General features: G+C 44.0%; 1 protein-coding gene across 1 annotated transcript in view; it reads right to left on the bottom strand.

Annotated features, from left to right (window-relative positions):
• The window catches only part of LOC126266790 (polyglutamylase complex subunit TTLL1-like), a 96,547-nt gene that overhangs the window by 47,769 nt on the left and 30,937 nt on the right, over positions 1-17,841 (bottom strand). The window contains exon 4 of the mRNA XM_049971333.1: positions 10,743-10,926. Coding sequence (XP_049827290.1) covers positions 10,743-10,926 — 184 coding nt within the window. The remainder of the gene's footprint in view (positions 1-10,742; positions 10,927-17,841) is intronic.

Raw genomic sequence — 17,841 nt, 5'->3', positions numbered from 1 at the left:
CCGTACGCATACTACCAGATATTTAACAGAAGTAACTGCTACCAGTGTTTGTTCTGCTATCATATAATCATACAATAAAGGATCCTTCTTTCTATGTATTCGCAATACATTACATTTGTCTATGTTAAGGGTCAGTAGCCACTCCCTACACCAAGTGCCTATCCGCTGCAGATCTTCCTGCATTTCGATACATTTTTCTAATGCTGCAACTTCTCTGTATACTACAGCATCATCCGCGAAAAGCCGCATGGAACTTCCAACACTATCTACTAGGTCATTTATATATATTGTGAAAAGCAATGGTCCAATAACACTCCCCTGTGGCACGCCAGAGGTTACTTCAACGTCTGTAGACGTCTCTCCATTGATAACAACATGCTGTGTTCTGTTTGCTAAAAACTCTTCAATCCAGCCACACAGCCGGTCTGATATTTCGTAGGCTCTTACTTTATCAGGTGTCAGTGCGCAACTGTATCGAACGCCTTCCGGAAGTCTAGGAAAATAGCATCTACCTGGGAGCCTGTATCTAATAATTTCTGGGTCTCATGAACAAATAAAGAGAGTTGGGTCTCACACGGTCGCTGTTTCCGGAATCCATGTTGATTCCTACAGAGTAGATTCTGGTCTTCCAAAAACGACGTGATACTCGATCAAAAAACATGTTCTAAAATTCTACAACAGATCGACGTCAGAGATATAGGTCTATAGTTTTGCGCATCTGCTCGACGACCCTTCTTGAAGACTGGGACTACGTGTCCTCTTTTCCAAACATGTGGAACCTACCGTTCCTCTAGAGTCTTGCGGTACACGGCTGTTAGAAGGGGGGGGGGGGGGGGGGGGCAAGTTCTTTCGCGTACTCTGAGTAGAATCGAATTGGTATTCCGTCAGATCCAGTGGACTTTCCACTCGCCCCAGTTGTACAGCCGACTTTGCTAGCGATGGTTCACTGACTACATACGCTCTCATTTGCAGACACGACAGTTTAGCATAGCTTTCAGCTACGTCATTTGCTACGTCCTAGCAAGGCGCCATATTCAGTACCTATGAATGTATTCTGAACAGATCATATTGCGAATCATGTACCGTCAAGAGCGACGTTCATCATTAATGGATTAAAGTTAAGTATCAAACTAATTACGTCCGCTTTCTGAATTCTAATTCGTTGTCATGTTCCAGACCTCACGTCAGTATAGTCCTTCCCTCCTCACGCCAGCCTGCGTGAACTAAAGCGCGTGCATTTCGGCCTACTCTCGTAACGCGGTCTTGGCTCTTCTGCCAACACAACAGCTACAGCACTGGAGTCGCCATGGCTCTACATCCCTGTCTTTACCTTCCAGAACCTCACTTACTCTCTTCATGCATGTCTCTTTGCGGTCCGCTCAGCAGAAGATGGTTATTCAGACTTTTGATAGGTGGTCACAATAATGTAACTGGATAGCGTCGTAGAATACCTCCAGCAGCGAAAGAAGACGGCTGGTACGGTAGTCAAAAAATTGTGCGAAAAATGGGAATAACAACTCGGCTGAGTACTTGACAAATACCATTAATTCTACGCTTGATAGCACTTGCCAGAGATCATGTACCACAGCCAACGCGTCCGCCACCACAAGCGCATGCGAATGTTATGTTACAATTTACCTATGAGGGACCATTATCAGATTAGATTAAAAGAAGACGAAAGATAGAGAGAAAGAGAGAGAGAGAGAGGAGTGGCAGGGGGAGTTCGTGATGGGATCGTTTATCCGGCGCTGCAAGAGACGCATTGTGTATCATGGAGAGGTTCACTATTAAAATTCCGAAATAGTAGCTCGCGAAAAGAATCGGACAACATATTCCTCCCTAATACGTCTCGCGAAATCATCACAACGAGAAAATCAAAGAAACGAGATCTAGTATGGAGGTTTACCTTTGAGGAAAATGAAGTAGGACATGCCGGAAACGCAGTTGGTAGCAGAAGTACCCTCCGGCACTCACCGTAAGGTGACTTTCGGAGTGCAGAAGTAGATTCAGATCAAATAACGCCACGCCAGATCCACTGGAAAGGAAATCAGCCCTTTGAGTCGTAGCTTTTGATCTAGCATCTTGGTAGCTTCGTAGGGTATTCAGTTCCTTACTGTAATTGCATTTGGCGATGCACTGCTTGCGACGTTAACTGATGAATTGACAGGATTACTTTTTGGTGTACTTCTTATATTTTTCAGCACTGTTGATTTATACAGGAGTTGATAGGAAACTGTCTTAGGCTTCTACGTCGTTAGCATATTTCTCACATCATCTCAACCGACCGTAACGAGTAGCTATTGTGAGCTAATAGAGAGTGTGGGGAATAAAAGTGGCCCGGGTGGAGTGGATACGACTGGCCGCGAAGGTATGCATATAACCACACCCCGTGACGTGACTGTATGCATATAACCACACCCCGTGACGTGACTGTATGCATATAACCACACCCCGTGACGTGACTGCATGCATATAACTACACCCCGTGACGTGACTGTATGCATATAACCACACCCCGTGACGTGACTGTATGCATATAACCACACCCCGTGATGTGACTGTATGCATATAACCACACCCCGTGACGTGACTGCATGCATATAACCACACCCCATGACGTGACTGTATGCATATAGCCACACCCTGTGACGTGACTGTATGCATATAACCACACCCCTTGACGTGACTGTATGCATATAACCCACACCACATGGCGTGACTGTATGCATATAACCACACCACGTGTACGCCTGCTATGTGATTCACACATGCTCAGAGCATAGTGCGGGCCGTGCCAGCGTCAGTGGAACGGTGCAATGGGGACGACAGTACTCACAGTGGAGCAGCAGTAGTCTGTTGTAGAAAGTTACGTGACAAGAAAGTCGTGGAAACGGTGTGATCAGTTATTGAATCAGAAGTTTAACGGTGTCAAAGTGCTAGCAAAGAGTGCCATGCAACAATGAGTCCGAAAATGGCGTCAGACAGGATATGACTTGAACGAGTCAGAAACCACCATGAAACACGTCAGCACCCCAGAAAATGTGGCTGCAGTTCACCGGAAAATGCTTCACAGTCCTACCAAATGAACCTGACGCCTGTCGCAAGAGACCTGCGTGTCATGTCGACCATGCGAACGAATGCTCCACCTGGACCTCCGCAAGCATTCGTACCAAGTGTCTGTTGTTCATGCATTAAAACCAGTAGATTCTCCTCAGCGCCTCCAGTTCTGAGATTGGTTGTTCACTGAGATAACAATGAATGACTTGCACATGGATCTGTTAATTTTATGCGATGAAGCCTGTTTTCCCTTGAATGGTTACGTCACCTCAGAGAAGCACAGGTTCTGGGCAGCGGGGAATCTGCATAACTTCCACGAAACACAATTGCATGGTCATAAGGTTGGGGTCTTGAGTGCAGTGTCTGCACGCCGCATTATTGGCACCATCTTCTTTCATCAGATGCAGCCTTTGGCGCGTTTTATTGGCAACATTTTGAAACGTTTTGTGGCAGCATTAACGTAGGAGGAAAAGACCTACAGTTACTTACTACAGGATTGAGAAACTGCCCATATAGCCGGCGGAACCTAGGAGCAAGAGCACATTTAGACAATATTCACGCTTGACAGAGCCGTTAGCGGACTTCAGTCTGGTCACAGTCTTACCTGTCCACATAGGCCACCTCATCTGTCAGTGTACGATTACTTTGTGTGGGGAGCCCTCAACTTTCATAGTTTTCAACAACAGCAGCAGAGCATTTCAGTTTCAAAAGTCCAATTTCTATCCGCCTTCAGCAACTTGCTGACGAAGGACCAAGAGTGCTAAGAGATGAATTGTGGTCCCTTTCAGCATCTTATGTAATCAGGTCAGTTCTGCATTTTCTGGAATTGTACCGGCCCAGTTCTACTTGCCCCATCCTGTACTTTGAAATCTCGAAGAGTTCCTCAGACGGACACTGCTGATCATTCTACGGCTGCTGTATCCTGTCTGCTGCCGATTCCTTCCCGAAGATCGAACTATATCCGACATGTAACAATTTTGTGGCTTTGCTGCATGTCACAAAATGAAAGGGGTATCGCAGCAGCTTTCGTTTCTCTAAGAGATTGTCCTGGTATCGTATGTGGTTTCTCCGTTTATTTGGGACTTCCTCGAAGGGAACGCAGAGCTGCATCTTCATCTGAAAAGACATTCTACACACGAACCGCAGTGATGTATAACTCCTTTACCAGATAGATTTACCCCAAGCTATTTCACTTGCACAAGGTATGCTAGAAGATACATTTCAGAAGAACCCTTCAGAATAAACAAACTTTAGAGAGGTGATCGCCACCCGAAGTGTATGCTGGCGAGGGTAGCGCCCTTCTCGATCATTTTTGGTAAGGTTGCCAGAGATGCACGACGCGTTTCTTGGTGGACCACGCAAAGCAGGTTGTTGAGCATTTCTTTGATACACACACGCTGAGTGTAGAAATGCGTGAAAATGCGTACAGCCTATCACTGAATATTCTCTATGACTACCTTTAAATCAGCTAGGTGCTCTTCCAAGACACTGGAGAATTGATAGAAAGAGTATTTTGAATGATAATGCTTACTATGAGTTCTTACGATGAGTTCATGCTAACATCTCACAGCATATTACTGCCAGCTGATAATGTCACTGAAGCTCCGTTCTAACTGCAAAAATGACTCGCATTTAGTAAGTAGTGAAATTTGAATGTCATTTTCTTCACTTTCCGTACTGGGTTTAACTATATATCACTTCTGTTACTTTAGAGTGATTTGCTGCTATATCACCTGAAAATCACAATACATACCGTAACGTTAAATTTGTGTAAGGCAGAGGGCAAAAGGGAGTGATGTAGCAAGTATTTTGGCGCGTGACGTGGCACAAGGCATACGTCTAGCCCCCAACTTCACGTGGAAAGAACACTGTCTTCCGGAACAGCACCTACGAGTCTAACGCGAAGTCAGTGTGCAGTATGGCGTACCACGCCACTGCGAGACGAATGCAGCGTGCTCCACTTCCGCCACGCGCCACGACTACGCCAGTTGACAGTTTATGAAAGTGTCTGCATTCCTTGGGAGATTGCCTGGTTACCCAGGAAAATGAGAGACGATCCTAAGTACCTTACTCATTTTATTGGTCGTATGGAGAAATTTCTGTGTGTTTATGATCACAGCAGTGCTGTATCCAACAACAACAACAATCACATAAATTGGTGAAAAGTATTGCAAGCGAAATATTATTGACAGGTACAGTAATTGAAAATCATATAATTTAGTTGTGCAAGAGAAGGAAAATGTAAAACTAAACAGGAATATGTTAGGTGCTTTCTCATTAAAAAAAAAAAAGGTCTACCGTTAGATCTTCTAATTCGGTGGATATACTGTGATCTCAGATCCTATCGCTATGTAACTACCAAAACAATTTTCCACAAGGGCTAAGAAAGAAACTAAACAGTCCTCTTCTCAGCTCTGTAGCAATATTGTTAGACTTATGTTTATTTAGAGCACTGACGTGAGTTCTCTACAGAGTGGTCTACATTATCCTGACACATGACGTAGAATATACTAGATCATGCCTTGATATAAGGCCACGAAACAAAAGAGTAGCGAGTTTACTGATATTTACAAACCGGATCTTTGACACCAACATATCAAAGGAACATTCCACATACTTTCTTCTCATAGGTACTTCCTAAGTACAAATGCGCTTTCCATCAGTTGCCTGTGCAAGATGATAAGGTTTCACTATGTGCTTCGTTAAAGGAAAAGCTTCATCCAAAGTAAAATACTTTGGAAATTTTCAGTCTTCTTCCGGGAATGATGTATGTTTCGAAAACAAGAATGCTTTGCCGGACCAACTTTTTTTTTTGTACTCTCTCAAGCCCCCTCCCGGTAGCTGAGTCGTCAGCGCGACAGAATGTCCATCCTAAGGGTCCGTGTTTCATTCCCGGCTGGGTCGGAGATTTTCTCCTCTCAGGGACCGGGTGTTGTGTTGTTCTAATTATCATCATTTCGTCCTCATCGAAGTGCAAGTCGCCGAAGTGGCGTCAAATCGAAAGACTTCCACTCGGCGAACGGTCTACCCGACGGGAGGCCCTAGTCACATGACATTTACATGTTACTCTCTCAGCATTGTTTGGTCTATACTTCCCGACGGCAGTTGATAAAAATAATCCTTCTACTTATGAATACCGCGGTTTGGAATTGTAAATTGTTGATCCAGTATCAGTGGAGCTTCAGTTCTGAGGTGTTTACCGTCGAAGCTTCCAATAGTGTTCTATAGACTCGATAGTTCCTAGTAACTACCAGCTTTACTCTTCCAGATTACAACAGATAGTGTTGTTAAATATACAACCTGCAATGTTCCTTTATTGCCTTTGACGTTTCAGCCACAATTACCTGAATGGTAGTGTATCCTCGGAAAAAATAAAAGTAAAGATGGATCGATATTCAAATTTTTAAACACCTTAGAAGCTCCACTTTCGTTTTACATTGGTGTACGAGTAAGGATATACCCAACAACACCTTTTAGACTTCTGTTGATTAATATTAACAAACTTCTTCATCGCCCGAAGGAGATATAGTGGTACGTTACTAACGCTGAATCAATTGTATTTTCGCCGAGTCACACATGTGCCACGTTTGTACATGGCACAAAACGCGTCATTTCATTTGTCATGCGTTCTACCTTGGGGTTACTGGCGCATATTATTCGGTTATTCGGCCAGTGATACCCACTGAGACACTATAATGTTCCCAGCATTATCGATTTTGACAAAGAGTATTAGAACAAATTTCGCCGTAAGGCCATACTTGCAAACCGAAGAGAGAAGCGTCAAGAAAACATGAAATAATGTTTATCATATGTAGTCTACGGCAGGGCTTTGGATGTCCACGGCTGTAGCAAGAACATGAACATTATGTACTCTGTAAAGAAAAATGTATGGCTGATTTTGGGATAACTGACATGGAGATTAATTCTGTGGAAAGACCAAATGTTGCAAAGCACACACGTCGGTACAATTCAACCATCTGCATCCATCTACAGACAGTCAGAAAGCGTGTTCGTAAGTAGTGAGGAAATGATAATTCTTAATTAGAGACAACATGGAAACAATGCGATATGACGGCGAATAACTAAAATGAATTCTGCATTAAAATGTATCGCGCGTATGAGAGTACATAGAAGGCATAGGTACTAATATGAGGAATAATTTTGTGACAATCTGCGCCTAGAGCACGGCTTGGCTTGGAAGAGCATCATGGACTGTGAGAAAATCAGAAAAAAAAACAATCGAACGAAAATGTCGTGCTACAGGAGAATGCTGGAAACTTAGTAGACTGGTAAGGCAAGATATGAAGGCATTCTCCGCATAATTGGCAAACGAAAGTTATGTATGAAAAATAGAGGCTAAAAGAAAAGGGATGATGAACTCGACCTGTGTTAAGAACTTTCCATGATATTATAGGGAGCTGTAGAGGCACGAACTGTATAGGTGTACAGAGAGTGGAATATGTTCATCACATAACCGAGGTCGCTGAGTATGAAGAAAATGCAGGCGCAAGATCTGCAACGCTCCAGTTACCATAAATAAAAGAAAATAAAACAAAAAAAGAGAGAACGACTTTCTGCTAGATGTATAAAAGACGGACGTACTCGGTCTAGTGATAGCACGGTTATGCTACGAGGGTTTTCATCTAGGCCTTCTAGCTACTAGTGGCTCACACATATGGTATGGCGGAAGTACTTGGTCAGTATAGTAGCTGAACCGATGCTTAGCACCATGGCTGATGTCTTCCTTGTAAAGATTGATGCTTCCAACAGAAAATTTGGAAATTTGTGTTAAGTTCCATGCGGCCAAACTGCTGAGGTTATCGGTCCTTAGGCTTACACACTACTTAAACTAAGTTACGATAAGGACAACACACACACCCATGCCCAAGGGAGGAGTCGAACCCCCGGCGGCGGAAGCCGCGTGAACCGTGGCCAGACGGCCAAGACCACAGGGCTACACCGCGCGGCCTCAAACAGAAGATTCTTCCATTATGTATGACTTTAATTGAGCTACACCGGTTTGAGTAGGATATTAAATACTTTCAGGTGATGCGCTGGCTCGCAAAAGCATGCTATGAAACCAGATCAGGATGCACATGTGCTCGGTGTCAGAGAACACTAACAGGTTTTATAGACTTCTTGCTATCAAAGAAACACTAGTTTTAAGAGTAAAAGAGGTAAAAATTATTTTTATTGTACGGTTGTTCTTTACCTTGTTTTGCCAATCTGTCTCTACGGGCAGTAAGTATGTTCGAGGCGATTCAGATAAAAGACTGGCCTCTTTCTGGGCCGGCCGCTGTGGTCGAGCGGTTCTAGGCGCTTCAGTCTGGAACCGCGTTGCTGCTACGGTCGCAGGTTCGAATTCTGCCTCGGTCGTGGATGTGTGTGATGTCCTTAGGTTAGTTATTTTTAAGTAGTTCTAAGTCTAGGGGACTGATAAGCTCAGATGTCTTGTCTCATAGTGCTGAGAGCCATTTTAACCATATCTCTTTCTGGCTTACATGTTAGATATCTTGGTAGCGCTTGCAAGCATCACCCGTAAAAAAATTTTGATGCGAGTAGTGCTAAGAGTGTAGCTAAATCAGGGGAAGAAAATGTAACCATTATTTCGTCTAATAAACCTCAATTTTTCAGGGAACGCAACTGACATGAAAAAGAAATATTGCTATTTGCCGTTCAGTGTAGTTGCAGCACAGAAGAGAACCACTAAGCTAATTTGCTAACAACTCAAGAAGTACTTTTAAACATATTTATAACACTTTCACTGCGACTGTTAGTGCTACAGTCGGTGAACAGAGCGAGTACGCGTGCTTGCGTTCAAACAATTGGTTTTACGTAGTGGCGAAAATACAGGTTGTTTCAAAATAAAGGTACAACTTTTAAGGCCTTGTAGCATTTCTTACATTCAGATTATAATTATAGATAAGACATCAAATGAAAGAGCAACTCTAACAGTGTTTCTTACAAGTGTTCAATGTGAGCACCACTCCTTCACGCATCGAGTCAATGGACAAGTTCTTCCGAAACCGTGAACATTGGAGTAATTATTGCAACAGTGCTGTGTCCAAAGTCAGGTAGATTATAGGGTAGCGGAGGCACATACACATGTTTTTATGAACTCCAGAAGGTTAAAATCGCATCGCTTCAGATCGTGCGTGGACGTGGAGGTCATGCAAAACTAGCGCTCTCGCACGCCCTTTTGCGGCCAGTTCAGCGGTCGTATACAAAGTCCGTCTAACCAAGTGCATCCTGAGGTACGCCAGGGAGGATACGGTCTATCTTGCTGCCAAATAAATTCTTGTGGTTCAGGTTCTTTTAATCGAGGGAGGAGCCAAAGCTCTATTTCACCAAGATAAGAAACACCAGTAACTGTTACGTCACCGAAAATGAAAGGCTCATAAACTTTCCTCCGGAATATGGCATAGAAAAACGAAGTGGGCGAGTCTGCATGCAACTGTACCATCTCGTGCGGATTTTCTGAGACCCAGATATACGCACATCAAGTGTGTCCACACATCCACTTAGGTGAAATGTTGATTCATCACTGAGGACGACACGATACAGAATATCGTCATTGCAAAATTTGCAAATAAAACGTATGTGTAGGACGTAGAGCTTGTAACACCTGCAAACGGTAAGGACGTACCTGTTGGTGTCTCTTTAAAAGTCTCCACACAGACGTCACAGGTCTTGCTAATTAATGACTGGCCTTCTAAGCCGACTTCTTGGGCTGCGCGTGAAAGATTCTCAGTCGTTCAACGCGTTCTTCAGTCACTCTTGGTCGCTACATACCCAGTCCTTTGCGCACAGGTATGCGAAGAAAGGTGTTTGAGCTGCTCTTTCGTTTGATGTGTTATATAATTGTAAGTTCAATGTAATAAATGCTACAAAGCCTCAAAATCCGTATACTCATTTTGGAACACTCTGTACCTACCTGTTATAGTTAAAATGAATAGTAGGCTAGTTCCATCTCTATGCTCGAGAAATACATGCAAATAAAGGGATTTTTGGCGATCTAGGATCCAACAAAATATGTCTTATTATTAAAATACAAATTTCCTTCAGTTACTTTCAAATAGGATGTATATAAAATTTCTCATGGAGATGGCATTTCATACACACTTGTATAAATGCGGTATCATTCACCGGGATAAAAGAGAGGTTGGTCTACTTCTCTCAAGCTCATTTTCCGTCACGTCACTCCATCTGAACGCTACTGCTGCCCCAGATAAAACAGAAGAACTCTTAACTTGCTCACACGAGAATGTGACGTCACGATTGCAGAGTCCATATATGCCCCTACCTTTGCCAGAAATTCTTCAATAACATTTGCGCTAAATTACTCTTACATGCAAAAAAAGTTAATATTATAGTATATAAATACGGCAGCGAGTGTAATGGATCGCTAAAATGTAAAGTGCTATTACATTTGCTATAAAAGAAAAGAAAGTTGCGTCTCTATCTCAGTGATACTGACTTGGAATTTGACAGTAGGCTACCTAATGGCATTACAACATAGTAGTCGGTGTTTGATTCAAAATATACATTAACACAGCCATTGTCATGTGAATACGAATGTCCTCAGTGTTAGTATAGGTGTGCATTTACTGCATACTAGCAGCCGAATGAGAACAAGATAAGTGTTTCCCGATAGGAGTATTTTGAAAGGGCTGATATCCACGTACCTGGAAATGACGTATGACTCTCTCGACCATGGTCCCATGAGCGCCTTTGTGTCTCTGGTCCACTTGGTGACTTTCGACAGCCGATTGATGAGGAAGATTCCTGCGCCTTGAGACTTTCCACACGGTTTCATGATCCAAGTCTTGTGAGGACCGGTGCGGTATTCTTCCAGAAATATGTTGTAATCTGCGTCAATGGAACAACATCAAATGATCAGCTGGCTATGGTCAACTAAAAAGAAGTTGTCACAGGAAATTAAAGTGCTTACTGTATTACTGATTCTTTCCTTTATAATCATGTTCTTAATCTATCTTTGGAGCAGCGATTCCCATTACCTAACAGTCAGTGAATACCTTCAAAAGAAACCTAGAAATATAAATAACTACATTATATAGTTGCGATTGCTGCTTCTGAAAATACTATCTCTTAGAAGTTCTTTTTGAAGCCTGGTAGCTATTGTTCATTATTGAACCTCGTATAGCACTGTTCTTTCGCTAGTTATAAGGATATTCTAGAGGATATTTCCTTCTTGCCGTTTTATCTTCTGGTAATATCACGTTCATTTATTTCACACGTATCTACCTTGGAAATGTTTGATGCAAACATAGTGCGAGTATTTAATCATCATGACCTGCAGCAATGTCAGTGACTGCTGTCATGTATGGCTTCTGCGATCTTTATTCATCGCTTACCAAATGACGTAACAAATCACTCTGTGTAAACAGAGTGTCTTTCAAGGCTGCTTACTGAAACCATTTCGTGGGCCAAAAGCCTGAAAAGTCAATAAAGACGAATACCATAATTTTTTTTTCCAAAGTTTCGTTGTAAATCATCCGATAGAGCATGAATGAATAGCATGATGAAATGAATTATTGTTCACTGCGCAGTCAAGAGCGGAAAGCCAGAAAGTATTTCTTCGTTACTCTAGTTCCAGGAGTAACTTTTCTGACTCGACCACCACGAATGCTGAGCTACATTCATTTGATATATATTGAGTACGATTTATTCGAGGGACAGCTATCGTCACGGTTTCATTCCTCAGGCATTGGGACCAAACTTATCTTTTCAGCTTCGACGTGAACGTAATAAACCGCTTTCCATTTCAGTAACTACGCTTTCTACTGCCTTCGGAAAATTATGTTAGAGACCTCCTCCCCTCTGTTATGTTAGTGCGCTGGTCAATAATAGTTTTCAACCGTCACAATCGATGGGTGCGTTGTCTCGACTGACGGCAGATCCTAGAAGCCACACGCTGAATAACTCATCACCTTCTGAGGACTGAAATAACGTGTGGACATGGGGTTGCCAGGTTTCCGGCTTTATGTGGACGTGCCTGTTTTTAACTGTCCTGTCTGTTGAAATGTATACAATCCCTGGCTGGTCGGCTAATGTTAGGTTTTTTTAGAGAAGAAATAGTTCCATTGCAAGCTAATAACATAAAGGCGGGGAGTAAGTATTAGGACGAATCAGGAGATACACCATAACTGTATATAGATAAACCTACTACTGCAACTCTAGAGAAAACAAAGTCAGGTGGCTGGAAGTTTTTGATCAGCAGCAAGATTTCACGAAATTTACCGAACAAAGCAGATAGCTCTACCTTTAAAAAGTTTTTCGTTCATGAAAAGAGGACACCTTATTTCAGATCGCATCATAATGAATAATTTTGTACTAAATCATTTCATTATTACTTTATGGAAAATTGCCTTACTGTTCTGGGCCACAATGTCAACGTCAATAGGGTATTATCTCTCGTAAGCTCCCAGTGGAAAAAGGAACTGCAAAACATTTACGAATATGATGTTGTTTTGTAATTGAAAACTATCCTTTTAGGAGTTCCACGAAATGTTTTTTAAAAAAATTACTTTCATGATGTAGTGGATTTTCAAATTGAAAATACACTCCTGGAAATTGAAATAAGAGCACCGTGAATTCATTGTCCCAGGAAGGGGAAACTTTATTGACACATTCCTGGGGTCAGATACATCACAAGATCACACTGACAGAACCACAGGCACATAGACACAGGCAACAGAGCATGCACAATGTTGGCACTAGCACAGTGTATATCCAGCTTTCGCAGCAATCCAGGCTGCTATTCTCCCATGGAGAGGATCGTAGAGATGCTGGATGTAGTCCTGTGGAACGGCTTGCCATGCCATTTCAACCTGGCGCCTCAGTTGGACCAGCGTTCGTATTGGACGTGCAAACCGCGTGAGACGACGCTTCTTCCAGTCCCAAACATGCTCAATGGGGGACAGATCCGGAGATCTTGCTGGCCAGGGTAGTTGACTTACACCTTCTAGAGCACGTTGGGTGGCACGGGATACATGCGGACCTGCCTTGTCCTGTTGGAACAGCAAGTTCCCTTGCTGGTCTAGGAATGGTAGAACGATGGGTTCGATGACGGTTTGGATGTACCGTGCACTATTCAGTGTCCCCTCGACGATCACCAGAGGTGTTCGGCCAGTGTAGGAGATCGCTCCCCACACCATGATGCCGGGTGTTGGTCCAGTGTGCCTCGGTCGTATGCAGTCCTGATTGTGGTGCTCACCTGCACGGCGCCAAACACGCATACGACCATCATTGGCACCAAGGCAGAAGCGACTCTCATCGCTGAAGACGACACGTCCCCATTCGTCCCTCCATTCAAGCCTGTCGCGACACCACTGGAGGCGGGCTGCACGATGTTGGGGCGTGAGCGGAAGACGGCCTAACGGTGTGCGGGACCGTAGCCCAGCTTCATGGAGACGGTTGCGAATGGTCTTCGCCGATACCCCAGGAGCAACAGTGTCCCTAATTTGCTGGGAAGTGGCGGTGCGGTCCCCTACGGCACTGCGTAGGATCCTACGGTCTTGGCGTGCATCCGTGCGTCGCTGCGGTCCGGTCCCAGGTCGACGGGCACGTGCACCTTCCGCCGACCACTGTTGACAACATCGATGTACTGTGGAGACCTCACGCCTCACGTGTTGAGCAATTCGGCGGTACGTCCACCCGGCCTCCCGCATGCCCACTATACGCCCTCGCTCAAAGTCCGTCAACTGCACATACGGTTCACGTCCACGCTGTCGCGGCATGCTACCAGTGTTAAAGACTGCGATGGAGCTCCGTATGCCACGGCAAACTGGCTGACACTGACGGCGGCGGTGCACAAATGCTGCGCAGCTAGCGCCATTCGACGGCCAACACCGCGGTTCCTGGTGTGTCCGCTGTGCCGTGCGTGTGATCATTGCTTGTACAGCCCTCTCGCAGTGTCCGGAGCAAGTATGGTGGGTCTGACACACCGGTGTCAATGTGTTCTTTTTTCCATTTCCAGGAGTGTAGTATTACTTAATCAGAAATTATTGCTAGTTATTAATAATTTAATTGAAATTATCAAAGTTAACAAATACTTTTGGTTTTCCGTCTCAGAAAAACAGATAATTGTTTATTTACCATAATGACTAACTTCTTTATTTTTACATAGGCTTATCTCAGGAGGAGTACAGCAGTAAAGAAACTGAGCATATAGTTCCTGTCAAAATGGCAAAATTATAAAGCTGTTTAACGATTTCCTTTTTTTTTAGTTTCTTAGGATTGACCTCGTAATAACTGATTGTAATTGATCATTAATAGACGATAGAAAATATCCAACTTACTATTTCCAATTAAAATAGATAGCCCGGCTTTTGCGGCAAAATGTCCGGCTAAATACAACGCGGATACCGCTTTTCTGTTTCAGGACATGCCAACCCTAATTGCACAGCAGATTGTTGCGTGAGAGTGCAGCGTTTAAAGTGATCGAGAATGACCAGACAAGATTTATTGTTTAAAATAAATACCTATATGAGTTTCACTACAGGTTAGCGACAGTCGTAAGAGGTAACTGTTCGGCAAAATTGATCACTTTTCTACTCTTATAACAAAGTCGGGTCTCGTACTCATTTGATTCTATGAAGTTCTTGAAAAGTGATGTGCTCCTCCAGGAGCGAGATGATTCATGGTATACGTACATTTATTCAGGAAAATCTATGGTCGCCTGTTGAAAGAGAGTACAACATCTTTCTTCCTCACTCAGGATTCCCCTTATAACGACAAGCACTTCGGCAAGGCATCAACACAGAGCAGAAGCAAGAGCCAGCATGCTATGAGACAGGAGTGAACCTAATGACATTATTGACTGAAATAAACGTAACAGACTGCCCGTTTACGTTATCCGATGTGCATAACAATTTTGTTTTCTACGAAACGAAATAATGTTACTGATTCGCAAGTCTGACATCTGTGGTAAGGTGCTGCTCGATTGTAAATATCAAGAGATAAGAGGGACATTAGAATTCAACGTCCCATTGCTGATGAGGACATTACAAGTGAAGTGAAGTCTGTATACGGATGAGGCGGGCGTAAGAAACTGGGCGAGTCCTTTATGACACAACCGCACTTGTGTTGAGGGAACATCCAAAGAATAAAACAGCATGGCCCAGAGGGAACTGAATTTTGGCAAACTATCGAGAAAAGGACTATTATCAACTTCTGCTACTTCCTATGAGAATTTGCTGCAAAGATGCATCGAATTAGAGTACTACGAAGGGCGTTCATTAAGTACAGTGACACTTCTTTTTTCTCTGTCAGTTACGGTTAAAAAAATATTGATTTTGTTTGCGACCTCCTTAGACGTTCCTGCGTCTTCCCATATGTTCACAGTAACGCCCGGTAGATGGATGTGCTGTAACCCGTTTTTACAATCACGCATACAAATGAGATATTTCTAAAGAGCAAACACCAGTTAACGAATTTCTTTTGGTGGATAAGCAGACTACTGCAAATATGAAGGGGTGTTTGCTGAATATTTACGACACCGGTATGTGGATAAAACAATCGTGAATCGGTGAGATAAGAATCTGTTGTCAACAGGAAGATGATAAGTAACTCTAGACTCGGAAGGGCAGGCCGGTCGCACACTGCTGTGATGCCTGTAGTGTCACAGCGTGCGGAAACACTTATTCGGGGTGATCGACGAATAATAATCGGGCAACTCTGTGCTCAACCTGACCTCTCTGTTGGTAGTGCTGACTCATTGCCTACGAGGTAGTGTATTCAAAGACTCGTGCCTGATGGGTTCCTTGAAGACTAACTGGAAACCATAAACATGAAAGAAGGAACATCTGTGCCGAATTACCGTCTCGTCATAAGGCTGATGGTGACGGCTTATTGTGAAACAGTGCGACAGTCGATGAAACAGCAACTAGCTACTTTGAGCCTGGATTTTTTTTTAATTAAAAAATGGATATCTATGGATTGACGGTACAAAACATCTCCTTTAAAATAGAAATTCATAACAGTACCGTCAGTTTCTAAGGTCATAGCTACAATTTTGTGGTTCTATAAACGTGGTATTTCGTTCGATACCAAATGACCGCCGGCCGCGGTGGCCGTGCGGTTCTGGCGCTGCAGTCCGGAACCGCGGGGCTGCTACGGTCGCAGGTTCGAATCCTGCCTCGGGCATGGGTGTGTGTGATGTCCATAGGTTAGTTAGGTTTAAGTAGTTTTAAGTTCTAGGGGACTTATGACCTAAGATGTTGAGTCCCATAGTGCTCAGAGCCATTTGAACCATTTGAACCAAACGACCAACTCCGTCTACTGTGAGACTTACGAAAATTAAGGAAAGTTTAAAAATGAAAACATAATTTTCCTTCTCCACAACTACGAAAGGCGGAAACAAAGCGGCGCTCTCAGACATCACAGAAGCCCAGTGGACCGTTCTTCCTCATTCACCCTACTGTACTGATATCGCACCTTCAAACTCTCATCTCTTTGGTCCACTGGAGGATGAACTCCACGGCGGGAAGCACTGAAGCAATGATCGTGAAGTTACTTATGCAAGGCCCGCCCGGTTGGCCGTGCGGTCTAACGCACGGCTTTCCGGTCGGAAAGGAGCTCCTGGTCCCCGGCAAGAATCCGGCCGGCGGATCTGTGTCGAGGTCCGGTGAATCGGTCAGTTTGTGGATGGTTTTTAGGCTGTTTTAATCTGGATGGGCGAATGGGGTCTGGTTCCCCTTATTCCGCCTCAGTTACACTATATCGGGCGATTGCTCCTCAAACAAGTTCTCCACGTACGCGTACACCACCAGTACTCTACCACGCAAACATAGGGGTTACACTAGTCTGGTGTGAGACGTTCCCTGGGGGGCCCACCAGGGGCCGAACCGCACAGTAGCCCTGGGTTCGGTGTGGGGCAGCGGAGGGGTGGACTGCGGTAGTCGTCGTGGGGTTTTGGACCACTGCGTCTGCGGCGTGGACGGAGCCTCTGCGTCGTTTCTAGGTCATCGGTTAACATACAATACTACACTTATGGAAGAGAACATGAGCGACATGGAGTCAGTACACCGCCAGCATGATGGCATACAGTCTCTCATAAGGCCATATAAATGTATAGAGATTACGTTGAAAACGAGTTTTATGGACAAAGAATCTGGGAACAGTAAAGTGCATTTAAATCATGAACAAAATCATTAGAAAAATGTGTTGCTTTAGTTACTGAAAGATCCACGTAAATAAAATGACTGCTCTGTATGACAGCGGACTTAACCACTGTCCTGCAACTGTCGGTGGAGTTCCCAGGAGTAAACAGGAATAAATTAATTTCGTTCAAAGGGATTCAGAGCTTCTGCATTAATAACTGTGTTGGCTCCAGCTGCGACGTTAAGTGTGAACTCTTTGCAATGTGCCCCACTTGTCGCCTTTGGTTCAAATGGTTCAAATGACTCTGAGCCCTATGGGACTTAACACCTGAGGTCATCAGTCCCCTAGAACTTAGAGCTACTGAAACCTGACTAACCTAAGGACATCACACACATCCATGCCCTAGGTAGGATTCGAACATGCGACCGTAGCGGTCTCGCGGTTCTACAGCTATATCTACATCTACATCCATACTCCGCAAGCCACCTGACGGTGTGTGGCGGAGGGTACCTTGAGTACCTCTATCGGTTCTCCCTTCTATTCCAGTCTCGTATTGTTCGTGGAAAGAAGGATGGCGGTATGCCTCTGTGTGGGCTCTAATCTCTCTGATTTTATCCTCATGGTCTCTTCGTGAGATATAGCTATGAGGAAGCAATATAT

The sequence above is a fragment of the Schistocerca gregaria genome, chromosome 4 (genome assembly GCF_023897955.1).
Source record: "Schistocerca gregaria isolate iqSchGreg1 chromosome 4, iqSchGreg1.2, whole genome shotgun sequence".
Lineage (NCBI taxonomy): Eukaryota > Metazoa > Arthropoda > Insecta > Orthoptera > Acrididae > Schistocerca > Schistocerca gregaria.
This window is presented reverse-complemented; position numbering and strand designations above follow the sequence as displayed.